Genomic DNA, 13,997 nt, shown 5'->3' with positions numbered 1-13,997 from the left:
TGTCCCTTCTGAGCATCGGCACATCCCCTGCTCTCCGAGCCTCTGCTGTGTGGCCCAGCTGCCCCCTCCTGCTCTTCCCCCACATCCTGGCCCAGTGCCAAGTGCCCAGACCCAAGACACAGAATCAGTCCCCAGCTACCGCCCTGATTTGGCCAGAGGGAGGAGCCAGTCAGCGAGCTGACCTGGGGTCCTCGGATGGCTGGTGCCTGCTCCCTGCCTGCTAAGGCCACCAGCCTGGGACCTGGAAAAGCCTGGAGTCTATAATTATAGATGGTGTGTGGTGTGTGGGGTGGCCAGGCAGCTGGGCTGACCAGGTCTGGGGCCTCCCAGGCCAACAGGAGGGTAGCCTTAGATTAACACACTGTGCACCAGGCAGGGCGACTCGCCGGCATCCCACCCTTCCCCTCTGCAACTAGAATAGAGGAGATAACCCACCCCCTGTGTTTGGGTTTGATTTATTTGATAGTTCCCTTCCGTACCACCTGTGTTATTTTATCTTACGGTGCTGGGGATCTGCACCAGCCACACAAGTGCTCTGCCACTGAACTTCATCCCCAGCCCTCAAAATGTTTTCCGTTTTGTTTTGGTTTTGCGGAGCTGGGGATGGAACCCACAACCTTGTGCATTCGAGGCAAGCACCCTACCAATCTAGCTACAGCCCAGCTCAATGTGTGGGTTTTAACAGGAACCGCTCTCCACCGCTGTGCTCGCGGCCAGGATCACTCACGATGAGAAGCACGTGAGGGCCCAGCAAGGACACTGATCTGGCTGTCTAGACTTCTAGGGACAGAGTCTAAGCCTGCAGCCTCCTCCTTTTGTTAAAAGGGAAGCTGACGACCAAAACCACCCCAGGGAGACTTGTTCCTCTGCATGACATGAGCGCAGGTCATGAGTGACCATCTCGCTCAGGGACTCGGGTTATTGAAGAGTGTGGTGATGACCCCTGCAATCTCCTGCATCCCTCTGCTACTGGGAGACACAGATGTGGCCCTTCTGTGACAGCTGAGGGGCAGAGAGCCACAATAAGGCCCCTTTTCTGCCCCTTGCAGGTGAGGGACCAGGGAGAACAGGGCAGAGCTGGGTCTCTAGGTCCTGGGATTGGGGTCCAGTTCCAGGCCCCCTCCCCAGCTCCCAGCTCCAGAGCCCGGGTCTCTGTCAGCCCTCAGGGTTCCCAAGAGGTCGCTAGAAGCCCATCGTGAGCTCACTCACCTCGGCAGGGTCGTTTTCATTCGAAATGTTGACCAGGTAGGTGAGCTCCTTGTACAGGGTGCTCCCTGGAGGGTACGGATTGCTCCACGTCAGCAGCTTCGTGTCGTGGTCGCTGGAGTGAACCGTGAGGTTCTCGGGCGCCCTGGGTTTCACTGCGGGAGAAGCGGTACCTGCCTGAGGGGCGTGTCCGGGGATGCGAGGCCCCGCCCCCGCCCGGCCGCCGGCCAATGGGAGCTTTCGGCGGCTGCTTCTCTGCTCGCTGGAAGGCAGGTACCACACAGACGGAAAGCCAGACAGACAAGGGTCATCGGAATAGCAGCGACCACGCTGCTAAAACTCCACGTGGCACTTTAGTAGTTATTACCTACCTTTCTACCGACGGTGCAGACCCAGATGGCTCTGCTACTTTGACCCTGCCCAGCGTGGCCACATCTGTACTATTATTTACTGAGTAGGTGGCTTCATCCTGAGTTGCCTGTTACAAAACGGCCTCCTCTGGGGTGATCCCATCCATGAGATCGCAGGTATAGATAGGCATGGAGACCAACAATCCAATCTGCACATGCTCATCATGATTCTGGCGACCACGATGGGGAACCCGGGCCTCGTGCATGCGAGGTAAGTGCTCTACCTCGGAGCCTCAGCCTCAGTTTCTTTCTTTCTTTTTTAAATTTATATTTATTTTGCATTTTTTCTTTTCATATTTTTGTGGGTGCATTATCGCAGTACATGATGGTGAGGTTCCTTGCCATACATTCCTACATGAACGCAATCTGACAATCTACCCCGGCCCACACCATTCCCCCGCACCTCCCCATTCTCTCTCTTCTCCCCATGTCTCTCCTGCCCTCTGCTGATCTCCCTCCCATGGCCACCAGAGCCCCCATCTTTCTTTTTCATTTTCCACTCTTGAGAACACAGTCGACCCTTGGAGTTTGGCTTATTTCCCTCAAAGTTCTCAAATTCCACCTATTTTCCCACAAATTCCGTGATTTCATTTTTATTAAGGGCTGATAAAAACCCCACTGTGGATATAGACCACGTTGTCTTTATCCCTTCACCCAGGGACAGGTGAGGGATACCTGGGCTGTTCCACTGTTGGGAACGGTGCTGCTGTCAACACGGGTTGTGTGCCTCACTGAGGTGCGATGGCTTTAATTCTTTAGGGTAAACACCAAGGAGTGGTGTAGCCCCATCAGATGTTCACCCCCAGGTTCTAAGATTGACTTTAGAGTTCCTGCATGAGGTAATCCCAATAACCTGGGGGCCACCACCCATGAGCAGGACTTCAGGAAGCACAGATGGACAATGAAAGCCACTATTGTGCATAATTATAGTGTTCCGTGAAAATAAAGGGTACAATTAAAAAACCCAAAGAACAAAAACAAAAGCTTTTAAATTGATCAATTAAAAAAAAAACAAACAAGACTCATTGATGGGAAAAGATCAAGTCTTTTGAGAGACCTGGCCTTCAGTACTCTCTCTTCTGCTGAGAAGCTGTGCGATTTAAGGAGGGTGGCTCACCTTCTTTCTGTCATATTGCAATATGACAATCTAATTTATTATCAAAAGGGGATAATAAATCTTTTTTGGAAACTGAGACTCAGAGAGGTATTGTGACTTGCCCCAGGTCACACAGCAATAAATTCCTGCTTTAAAATCCTCTTTAAACAACACAGGAACAAACTCCTGGGAGAATTGCTGCGGGGACTCTGGGGACTCTGGGGACCGGGGTAAGATCGGCTTTCCATGAACACTCTACAGAGAGGGGAAGCGCTGTTCCCAGCTCCTTTTGTGATCTGCAGCAGGCATGTGCTCGGTGGCTGGGCCTGGTGTCAACACGCCTTCCTGGGCCCTTAGATGCCAGGGGTGGCATAGCTGAGCCCCACGGGACTGGCTTGTCACTGAGCCCAGCCCCATTTCCAAGACAGCAGGACTGAGGTCCAGGAAGGGACAGGAACCCCACCAGGGTTGGAGGAACACAGGAACCTCTTGGGTCACCTTCTGCCCTGGAGCCGGCCAGCGGCAGGACACCAGCGCCTTCCCCTCCCAGCCCCTCACCGTGGTCGCTGGGCATGAAGAGGCCGTGCCACACCCGCTGCCTCCCGGCCCACAGGACCAGCTGGTAGGTGTCGGCTTTGACCAGGTCGTCCATGGGCATGGTGCACACGCACGTTGCGCCTGCGCTGTTCTCGGGGATGCACGTGCGGTTCCTGCAGACGCAGGTGCTGAGTGAGGCTGGCTGGGACCCAAAGATGTCCCCAGGACGTCAAGGAAACAGGCGCTCCTCCAGCTTCCCCCCACCCTGACTCGAGGACTGGGTCCGGGGGCTCTCGAGCAGCCAGGGTGCCGTGGGAGCAGGGGACCAGAGTGGCCTTCCGTGCTGCCTCCAGCCCTCCGCCCCCCACCATGGAGAGCCCTCTGGGCACCTCCTCGGCCCCCAGCCCCAGCCCCAGCCCCGCCAGGGCTTACTCGGAGAATTCGAAATCCAGCCAGTAGGACAGGTGGAGCTCCGCGCTGCAATTGAGGGGACCGTCCAGCTGCCACTCGCAGGTGGAGACGCTGATGTAATCCGAGAAGCAGGTGGGTTCATGCAGGACCCTCATGCTCCCTGTGGGGACACAATGCCTGAGATGCCTGGAGCCCAACAGCCGGGGGCACGCACCCCCAGAAGGAGGGAACCAGCCCAAAGCCAGCGAAGCGGAGTGTCAAGTCCTTAGAGCGCGGCCAGGACCAGGGCACTGGGGCTTCCAGGTAGGTGTGGGGCCCATGGAGGAGAAGGAACCCCATGCCTTTGTACCCGGTGGGAACCCAACCACTCACCCTTGGCCGAATGAAAGGGGAAAAAAAAGTCTGGGCGGGGGGGGGGGGGTGCATGCCTGCCATCCCAGCAGCTCAGGAGGCAGCGAGTTCAAGGCCAGCCTCAGCAAACTTAGTGAGGCCCTGAGCAACTCGGCCAACCCGGTCACTACGCAAAAAGTAAAAAGGGCTAGGGGTGTAGCTCAGTGGGTCAGCACCCAGGGTTCAATCCCCGACACCAAAACAAAACAAAAAAGAAAAGAAAGAAAAAAGAAACGAGTGCGAGCCGGTCTGTTCAGGGACCCGGGACAGGCAGGGGCCACTATCCATCTGCCCATCACTGTCCCCTTCAATTCCCATCCCCCCTGCCTGCTCTGTGCTCAGAAGGCTGCCTGATGACCCCCATGGTCGCCCTCGCCCAGGTCCCTTGTCCTCTGGCTTCTAGTAGGTTTGGCCACAGGAGAGAAGAAAGGGAAGGGTGGGCAGAGGCTGGAGGGCCGCATCCGGCAGGGTGCACGGGGTCCCCTAAGTCGTCCCAGAGCTCTGGGCCACCCGGCTCCGGCCTTGAGCTTCAGGCTCAGCACTGTCCCCTCCCGGTCCACAGCGATGTGCTCTTGTCCAGCGGACAGGGCTTGCGATGTTGGGGGGGTGCAGTGAGAGGCTTGGGCTCCCAAGAACCATTTCAAGCTCATCTCGGGCCCAACTCCGGCCCCGCCCAGCCCCCCGCCCAGCCCCGCCCCGCCCACCAACAACAAACCCCGCCCCCAACAACAAGCCCCGCCCCTCTATCCCAAACCCCACCCTTTATCCCAAGCCACTCCACACTCCCCACCTAAGCCCCGCCCCTCTATACCAATCCCTGCCCTCTATCCCAAGCCACACCCCTCCCTAGGCCCCTCCCCTCTATCCTAAGCCACTCCTCTCCACAAGCCCCGCCCCATACCAAGCCCCGCCCCATATCAAGCCCCGCCCCGCCGGCCTCCTTCTGCATCCCAGAAGCGGAAGCCCTCCCCTGGGGCTTGGGTGGGAGCTTTCCGAGGCATCCTGGACCCCCCTCTCTCCTGTGCCCCCATTCTAGTCTGTCCCCAAATCTACTTGCCAGGTGGACCCAGAAGCCCTGTGCCTCCTGACCTCCGTCTTGGCCCCTCCTGTCCTTTCCCGCGGCAGCCAGGACCCTCCCTGGCCTCACCCCTCCTGCCCCTCTGCTCAGACCCGCCACGCTGCCCCCAGGCCCCTCTCCTCCTGCTCCTGCCCCCACACAGTGGTCCCCCTCGGGTCCTCCCCCGTCCCAAGCCAGGGGGCTTTCCACTGGGGCCTCTGCTGCGTCTCTCCCAGGCACCACTATCCGGCCCCCACCCCAACTCCCACCTCATCCCCCACCTCACCCGCCGCCCGGCATCTGACTGTTCCATGTGCTCCTTTTCCACCTCTGATGACCTTTAGCGTCAACCTTGAGTTATTTCCTTGCCCTTCCAGGGCAACCGTGAACTTCCACATGAATTACTCTCAGTGAAAATAACTGCATTCAGGACCATTTGTCACTGGCTGTCCCCTCCCCCTGCCACATAAGGGGATCTCTTCTGTGCCAGGCGGGGATCTCTGTTCTGTTCGCTGATGTGCCCCAGGACCTTGGCACATCGTTAAGAGTCAATAAGTGGACGGTTTAGTGAGATGGTGACTTACCAACGACTGTCACCCACACCAGGATCAAGCAGCTCACAGGGGACAGGGGGTGGGAGCAAAGCCACCCCATGGGGAGATGCCAGGGCGCCTGCGGAGAGAAAGGGGCGTGAGTGCTGACTGGGTTCTGGCTGGCTCGCCACACACAGCTTTCCCAGCCCTGGGCACTTGTGCCTCTGTCCCAAGGTCCCCAAGTTCACTGCACTCTATAGACACCAGATGCCACCCAGATTGACAGGGCAGAGGCTCAGCCACTGGTCCCCTGTCCCTGGGGGAGTTTCTTCATGGGCACCCTGGGGGAGCCGTCCCCACACATGCACGATGACTTCAAGTTTAAGCACCAGCTGTGTCACTTACTGGCTGTCACCCTTAGGCCACCTGTGTTTCAGGGCCTGATCTCCCTCATCTGCCAAGTACTCTCCAGGAGACCCCGTCTCACTGGGGTATGGCGGGGGTCCCATGCGGGGAAATGTGTAGAGCCTTTACGCGGTGACGGGGACACGGCCCAGGCTGGAGAAGTGTCCTCAGCCACCTGAGCGCATCCCTGCTGCTGAGCAGCAGCGCCCCGGCCGGGCGGTCTGTGAAGAGGGGTGTGGTGCCCAGGTCGGGACAGTAGAAAGTCCAAGACCAGGTGCAGGCCCTGTGGGGGCAGGCGACAGCTTCGTCTCCCCTCTCTGTCCCCTGTGGCTGTCCCCTGTGGCAGAGGAGCAGGAAGCTCCTCCTGAGGCCCTCACCTCTCTTATGAGACACTCGGTCACTTCCCACGGGCCTCCTCGGTGTATGTCCCTGGGGATGCAGTTCCGACACCCAGACTTGGGGACACATTTAGACCACGGCCCCTGTTCTTGACCCTCAGAAAACGGCCCCGAGGCTGAACCCCAGGAGCAAGACGTCAACTCTAACTCCTTGTAAATGTGACGTGCTGGCTTAGCGCCATCCCCCTGCCAGCCATATCCCCCCAGGCCCAGTGTCCCCTCCCCACTTGGGTCTCTGTGTTGGGGTCTCTAGGTTGGCAGCTCGGGTTGGGGCACCTGCGTCTTGAGGTCTTTGGGACCCTCGGGCTTCTTTTCCTGCCGCCCAGGATGGCCCGGACGACCCCCAAGGTGCGCAGCATCGGGCTCGGGGACAACTTCCTGCCCCTCCAGATCCCTAACCCCTGCGGGAAGCGCCCCAGACTCCGCCCCTCAGGAGAGGCCACCTAGTGGGCCCCCCGCCCTCCCACCTGGCCAGGGGCCCTCCCAGCTCCAGGAATGAACTGCGCCCGCCACACTCAGGGCGCCTCCCCCCACCCAACCTGCCTCTCACTGACCCCCCCCCTTCCTGTCCTCTCCGAGCCCCCAGCCCCCACATCTGAAGGACACAGTGACACACGCACCTTCCTAAGGAGTGGTTGTACCCGGGATGGAACCCAGGGGTGCTCCACCACTGAGCCATCCCCAGCCCTTTTAAGATATCTCATTCAGAGTCAGGGTCTCGCTGAGCTGCTTAGGGCCTCGCTAACTGGCTGAGGCTGGCCTTGACCTGGCGATCCTCCTGTCTCAGCCTCCGGAGCTGCTGGATTGCAGACGCCTGGCTGAACCGTCCCTTATAACTCTCCAGCCCAACCCAAGGTCATTCATTGCAGTTGATGGTCACTCAGGCCCCCGGGCACCTCCTAAGTACAGTCCATGGCGTTTGACGACGGGTCACATCCTGAGGACTTCATCGTGTGAACCACACAGACCTAGGTGGCTAGGTTCCTCCTGGTGGCCTCTTGACGCCACCAAGAGACAGGAGAACTGAGATGTCTGAGGCCCTGCTGGCGTCACGTGACAAACCGTTATACGAAAATTTCTTTAAAAATCCGTCACAGGCGAGCCCTCTGCCACAGTGACAGACAGGAACAGAGGCGCGCCACTGCCACTCCTCAAACACGCGCTCTGCCTCTGGGGGACCGGAGGTGTTGACACCCGCATCACGGAGCAGGGGAGGAGCACCGACCTGGGCCAGCCTCCAGGGTGACCAGGGTGTTCTGCACAGAGGGGACTCTGAGCTCCTTAGGGAAAGTGCCAGATGGGCCTTGAGGGACCATGGGGACCTGCCACCAAGACCAGGAATCAGGTTGGACGGGCCAAGGTGGGCCCAGTGGACCAGGGCCCTGGGCCAGGGACAGCCAGAGAGACAAGGCGAAGGTCCGCTGCCCCCCGCAGACCCCGAGAGCCACGGGTGGATGGTGGAGGCGACGGACAGCAGGACTGACCCCACAGAGACCCGCAGGCGCTGCTCAGCCCGTGGTCAGAGTGGCCACCCTCATGTGTGGGACAAGGAACCGCGGGGAGCCCTCTGTCTGCCCGTCTGTCATCCCCGGAGCCAGGGCAGCTGGGCGCGGGGCCTGACACACACGCTGTGCCTGAAACTTATCATTTTTACCTTTTGGTGCCAGGGGTTGAACCCAGGGAGGCTTCACCACTGAGCCACATCCCCAGCCCTGGTTTGTTTGTTTATTTATTTGTTTATTTGAACAGGGTCTTGCTAAATTGCTGAGGCTGGCCTCAAACTTGCAATCCTCCTGCCTCAGCCTCCGGAGCCGCTGGGACTACAGACATGTATGGACCACTGTGCCTGGCTCTGTAACTGTTTCCAGAACAAATTCACATTGGATATGATGTGGGGTCAGCCCGGGGGTGGGAGGAGGTGTGACATCTTCCCCAAACCCCAATTTGCCCTCCTGGCTGAAAGTCACACTGAGGATCAAGGAAAGGGGTGTGAGCAGGGTGTGTGCCGTGGGGTCCCCGATGCCTGTATCCTCCACGCGGCCCCAGTGACTTTCATTCTCACAAGTTCACCCATGCTCACTGTATCCTGCGGCAGAAGACGCAGAGGCGTCCTGTTAGCTAGCCCTCATTCTGGATGACAAGAAAACAGAGAAGTTGGGATGCAATTCACGGTCACACAGCAGGACCAGCACAGTGAAGTCTACCAGAGGTCGTCAAGTGCCCCCCTCAAGGCGGATGGAAATGTCACCCCGCGGCAGTCAGGGTGGCCACCTTTGATCTACTGCTGAGGACACACCCAGACACCCACGTGAGCACACCCCCGGGCTCGCCTGGGAGTGGGGCATGGGGTGGCTGTGTTTAGGGGAGCCATGGCCCGATGCGGTGCCAGAAGAGGTCTCGCTCTGCCTCGCAGGGAACAGAGGACAGAGGGGCAGAGGATTAAAGGAATTAGGATGAATGATTGCCCCGGGATCAGGGTCAGGCCTGTGGCCAGACAAGTTCAGGGATTCCTGGTGGGCGGGGTCTCCCTCCTGGGCCACAGTCCTCCTGGGCAGGGAGGTCCGGATGGGGTCAGGGCGGAGCGGGCCTGGCCCATGGCTTCCTCAGGCTCAGCCAAGTCTTTGTGCAAACAACCCCGGCTCGTCCAGCGCCTGTGCAGACGCTTGGCTCAGGGCTTGGGAAGCGTGCCTGCGTGGAGCTGGTCCAAGAACCTGCCAGAGGGCGGTTGTCCCCACTTTCTGGATAAAGAAACCGAGGTCAAGAGGTCAAGTGCCATGCCGGCTGGCTCCCACAGCTGGCCGGAGGGCAGGGCTAGCATCAGAACCCAAGTCCGTCCGCTTCTGAGCCCGAGGTGCATTGCAGTACAATAGTTCCTGCAGCTTCTCCCAGAACTGCAGGCTGGATCTCAGAAGATGATGTGAAATGAGCTAGATAAACTAGAACCGGAAAGCAGCAGAAAAGCTGTGGGGGGTTTCATTTTAATGGTGCTGCAGCAGTTTAAGAAAAAAAAAAAGTCACCTGAGGTCATATGAATAGAGGTCTAAGATCCAGCACAAAGGAGGTAAGAGTGTCCAACTGTGTGTGCCTTGCAAATGACGACGGCTGTGATCACAACCAGCACCGAGAGGCCGTGACACCCCAGAAAGTCTTTACCTACGTCCTTCAGCCCCGTCGTTCACCTAACACACAGTATCTACCACACGCCAAGTTTTCTTCTAGTCGTTTTACGCGTATTAACTCGTTTCCATTCGAAACAGCCGTAGAAAGCGGGTACGGTCACTTTCTCCTTTTCCTGATGAGACAGAAAGGTGAAGTGACCTGCCTGAGACAGCCCAAGTGTGACCAGGTTAGGATTCGAACCCAGCACTCAGGCCCCTCAACCTCTCTCTCTGCCTGGAACCCCACACCCTCAATGTTCCAGGGTTACTGATCCCATCTGCGTATCGGATGCCATATGAGCCCTCTCCCTAGCAGGCGCACGCAGTTAATACTGCTCTCTGTTCAGGGGCTCAGGGATCCCCCAAAGCCCAAGTGTGGACTCCCAGTCAAGGTCCCCTCCGCTGGGCAGTGACAGCCATGAGGGTCTTCTGGCAGGAGAGTGACATGATTTTTTCAAAACCCGTCCTGGGGCTGAGCGAGGTCTCCGGGGAAGGGCAGTTAGCAGTCTCTGCAGACCCGTGCCACCCCCTGTCTCCACGCTGTGGCCAGAGTCGTTTTTAAGCCATGCACCATAGGTAAGAGCCTTTGTATATAAAGAGATCTTACAAATCAACAAGACAAACACTTCTTTCAGAAAAATAGGCAAAGGACATAAATGGTTCATCAAAAAATTGATGCTAGGAAATGTGAAATAGCCACCTGCTCGTCTGTGAAGCTCAGAGCGTAAAAGATAGCTAGTCAGACATTACGCATTTGTCTGTGCATATATTTTTGGCCTCTCCCAGCCCCTGCCACCCTCTAAGTTTCCTTTTTATCCTCCCTCCCTGCCCCCCAAGGGGCCCTTGGAGCCTTGACACAGCCCAGCTCCTTCCTCCCCGGAAGACGGAGCCCCCCGAAACCCCTTCCACCTGCCAAGTCAGCCTTCCCTGACCCCAGCCCCATCTGCCCGGGGCTTTCTCCTGAAGTCTGTCACCCCACTTTGTTGATTTCTGTCACGGCTTATCGCCATCTCTGATCATATTTGTGAGGTTAAGCGTGTGAGTGTCGATCTGATTTCAGGATGTGGATGGCGAAGATAGACAGATCTGGTGGCAGAGAACGTTTTCAACTTCCCTACATCAAAAGCAGGGAAAAGGGGTTGGGGGTGGAGCTCAGGGGTGGAGCATTCGCCCGGCCTGGGTGAGGCCCTGGGTTCCGTCTACTGTATCAGGACAACGCGGCAAGGAAAAGATCAGGAAAAGGTAGCCGTGCACCATGTGTAAGAGCCTTCCTATATAAAGAGACCTTACAAATCAACAAGACAAACACCCTCTAAGAAAAACAGGCCAAGGTCATAAATGGTTCACGAAAGAAGTCGATGCTAGAAGAGGTGAAATAGCCACCCTCAAGATGCTGCTCGATGGTGAAACTGAGAGCGTAAAGGATAGCGAGCCAGACATTATGTATTGGTCTAGGCATATGTTTTTGGTCTCTCTCAATGAGGATGTGAGAGGGCAGAAATGAGGGCAGAAATGTCTCCCCCCGTCATTGCTTTGTCCCCAGTACCGACAGCAGTGCATGACACCTACAGACCACGTGCTCAGTCAGCACCCATCAGTGAGTGAGTGGGTGGTAAAAACTCAGCAACGACACTCCATCATCTGTTTTTAAACCAAGACCACCTACCAGGCTCTTGCCCATAATAACTGTGGTATATGATGCTGCTTCTGGGTTAGGAGTGCACACCGTGCATTCGTCACTTGGTTCTTACCGTCCTGTGAGGTAGGTGCCATTGACACCCCATTTACAGATGAGCCGTCGGAGGCCCAGAGAGATCAGAACACCTTCTCGTGGTCACAGAGCAGGAGGAACCCAGGCAGCGTGGCTCCGGAGTCCAGGAGCCTGCCGGGCCCCTGGATGATGCTCCGATCAGATAGAAAAAGTGAGGCCCAGAGAGGGCAAGGGACAAGGTGAAGGTCACGGAATTAGGAAGCAGCAACTCACTCTACAAAAGCATCACCGGGAGGGGAACCGCGAGCCTGGGGGGGTCACAGTGTCCGGGCCCCTGGTCTTCGCCCCCCTTGGCTGGAAAGCCTGTCCCCGGGACGGGCGGGTCCTCGGACAGGAAGCAGCCAGCGTGACGGGTAGCACTTTGCAGAGGAAGCGGGCCGCGGACTGCGGGTGGCCTCGGCAGCGCTGACCCCTGGGCCTCCCCCTGGGGCTGGCCTGGAGTCCCTCGGCCTGCAGGACAGCTGGGCCGGGCTGGCCAGAGGCCAAGGACACACTGATCCCGGGAGAAGCGCCTGACCAGTTCCCAGAAACGGCCACCACGTTGGCAGCCCCCCTCCCCGGGTGCTGAGCCCCGCCAGGCGCCCCCCACGCCCTCAGCTCCACCCGCCTGGCCCGGCTGGCGGGAGGGGGGGACGGCCACAGCCCCGTCCTGCTGCCCACAAGCCCAGCGGACAGAGGTCAGCCCCTCCCTGGGCACCTGCGTCCCCTCGCAGGCCCTCACCCCCCCCCCCGCCCTCTGTTCTTGTGGCAGGAGTTTTCTGAACACCTACTGTGTGCAGGTGACAGCAATGCCACCACTCAGTGGTCCGTCCCTTTCTTGTCACAGGTACTCGGGGCAGAGGGAGGCCCCTGGTGCACTTTGAGGGGGACACAGAACAAGGTTTTTAAGGTCCCTGGGCTGGGTGCACAAGAGGCCAGGGGTAGAGGTGGCCGGGGACGGGGGGCTGCTGCACTGGTCCCAGCCGGGCCGCGGGGCTCCCAGGGACAGAGGGCAGAGGGACGAGGGTGGCCCTGGGGACGGCTGGCAGCTTGCTGTGGGGAGTGGTGGGAGACAGGACGAGGATCCGGTGACTCTGGGGGTAGGGACTGCGGGGACCCAGCCTCTTGGGGCTCAGGTGGCCCTGGGTGGGGGACCGCCTGGTCCTAGCGGGTCAGGTCTCTCCAAGGGGTCCCCAGAGTCTTAGGACCCCCCCCCCGCCATGGTGCGATGGTCAAACCCAGTGACAGAGTCTGCAGGGTCCTGGGGAGGGAAGCAGGAGGGACTGGGGGCTGGTGGCCTCGCTGGAGAGGGTGGGGGTGGCCGAGGGCGGGCACAGGACGTCCTGGAGGTCTGGAGGCGGGATCTGGGGTCATCAGCGAAGGCCAAGTGCACAGGGGCAGGGACAGGGACAGGGGAGGGCTGGAGACCAGGGGCCTCCTTCACAGGACAGGGCCCGGGCGCAGATTGTCACCACATGCCAGGGGCCACCCTGAAGTGCGGGGGCTCTTCCTGTTGGCCTCAGACTGGGGGCCGGGCCCTGGGGAAGCCCCAGGTGACCCCTCGGGGTCCTGGACGTCAATCCCCACCCTGAGCGGGCGCTGAGGAGCAGTGCCCGCGGGCCACCCAGGGCCAGCTCTTGCCCGCCCGCTCCCTGTGCCCGGCTCACCGCGGCCTGCTGGGCACCGCGTCCCCTACTTACGCTCAAATCGCCACCACCTCAGGGACCCCGCTGTCCCCGGGTCCTGCGCGCAGTGGGGCGCCTCCCCTGCGCTGTCCCCCCCAGGCCGCCTCCCCCCTGGCCGCTGTCCCCAGGACTGGAATTTCCGCCTCACAGCTGCATGAACACTGCCCGATTCTGGCCGGGAGTCCCCTGCCGCAGGCACAGAGCTGGACTCCCCTCCAGGAGCCGGAGGGCATCTCCCGGGCGTCCCGCACAGCCCAGGGGCAGGGGCCAGGAGGCTGGCGCCAGGAGCTGATGGCACAGTGGCCAAGTGACGTTCGGCTCCTGGTGGACAAGCCCCCAGTGCCCCTGTGTGTCCCGGGTCCCACTGGCCACTAGCGGCCATGCCCTGAGCCCCGCAGCACGGGTCCCTCCCCCCCCCAAAGAGCAACAGCTTCTGTCACCAGCTCAGGTGCTCAGGAGCCCTGGACCCTCACTTAACCACCTGACCCTGACCAGAGGAGCACAGCAGGTGGGTTAACAGCATCCTCATTGTAAAGATGGGAAATGGAGGCCCAGAGAGGTCCAGGAACCTGCCTAAGGATGCACAGCCCATAAATAGTGGAGCTGGGATTGGAACCTAGACTTTCTAATTCCGGAGTCCTTGGTACCGTGCCCAGCACCCAGGAAGCATTCACAGACTCGGTCCTCTACTACCCGCCTCTGTTTGCCCCTCTCAGTAAGCCCAGTGTGGAAGATGGGGCCCACATTCCCCAGGCACAGAAGAAGAGACTGAGGTTCAGCGGGGTCGGAAATTTCCTGCGATGATGAAGCAGGAAACTGTCAGTCAGGACCGGAGCTCTGTCACTGCTGGCCCAGCCCTCGCCCGAGAGCGTCTGTGTCAACGTGAGCAGGACTTTGCCCCTGGCCAGCCTGGAGCCAGGGACGTGTGGCCACAGATTAGAGTTCCCTGTTTGCGTGCCGT

The 13,997-nt window shown here is 59.3% G+C and overlaps 1 protein-coding gene across 4 annotated transcripts in view; it reads right to left on the bottom strand.

Moving 5' to 3' along the window:
* The window catches only part of IL4R (interleukin 4 receptor), a 34,083-nt gene that overhangs the window by 10,628 nt on the left and 9,458 nt on the right, over positions 1–13,997 (bottom strand). The window contains exons 1-5 of one of the 4 annotated variants that reach the window (XM_081296920.1): positions 13,052–13,192; positions 5,692–5,779; positions 3,682–3,820; positions 3,271–3,422; positions 1,210–1,361 (exon numbers count right to left, since the gene is read on the bottom strand). In XM_081296920.1, coding sequence (XP_081153046.1) covers positions 1,210–1,361; positions 3,271–3,422; positions 3,682–3,820; positions 5,692–5,761 — 513 coding nt within the window. In that variant the 5' untranslated portion in view covers positions 5,762–5,779; positions 13,052–13,192. Of the gene's footprint in view, positions 1–1,209; positions 1,362–3,270; positions 3,423–3,681; positions 3,821–5,691; positions 5,780–13,051; positions 13,193–13,997 lie in introns of those variants that run through there. The other 3 variants (XM_081296919.1, XM_081296922.1, XM_081296921.1) reach the window with 3 other exon arrangements.

This window comes from Spermophilus citellus (genome assembly GCF_964194105.1).
Source record: "Spermophilus citellus genome assembly, chromosome: 6".
Classification (NCBI taxonomy): Eukaryota; Metazoa; Chordata; class Mammalia; order Rodentia; family Sciuridae; genus Spermophilus; species Spermophilus citellus.
The sequence above is the reverse complement of the archived record's forward strand: the minus strand, read 5'-3'. Positions and strand labels throughout refer to the sequence as shown.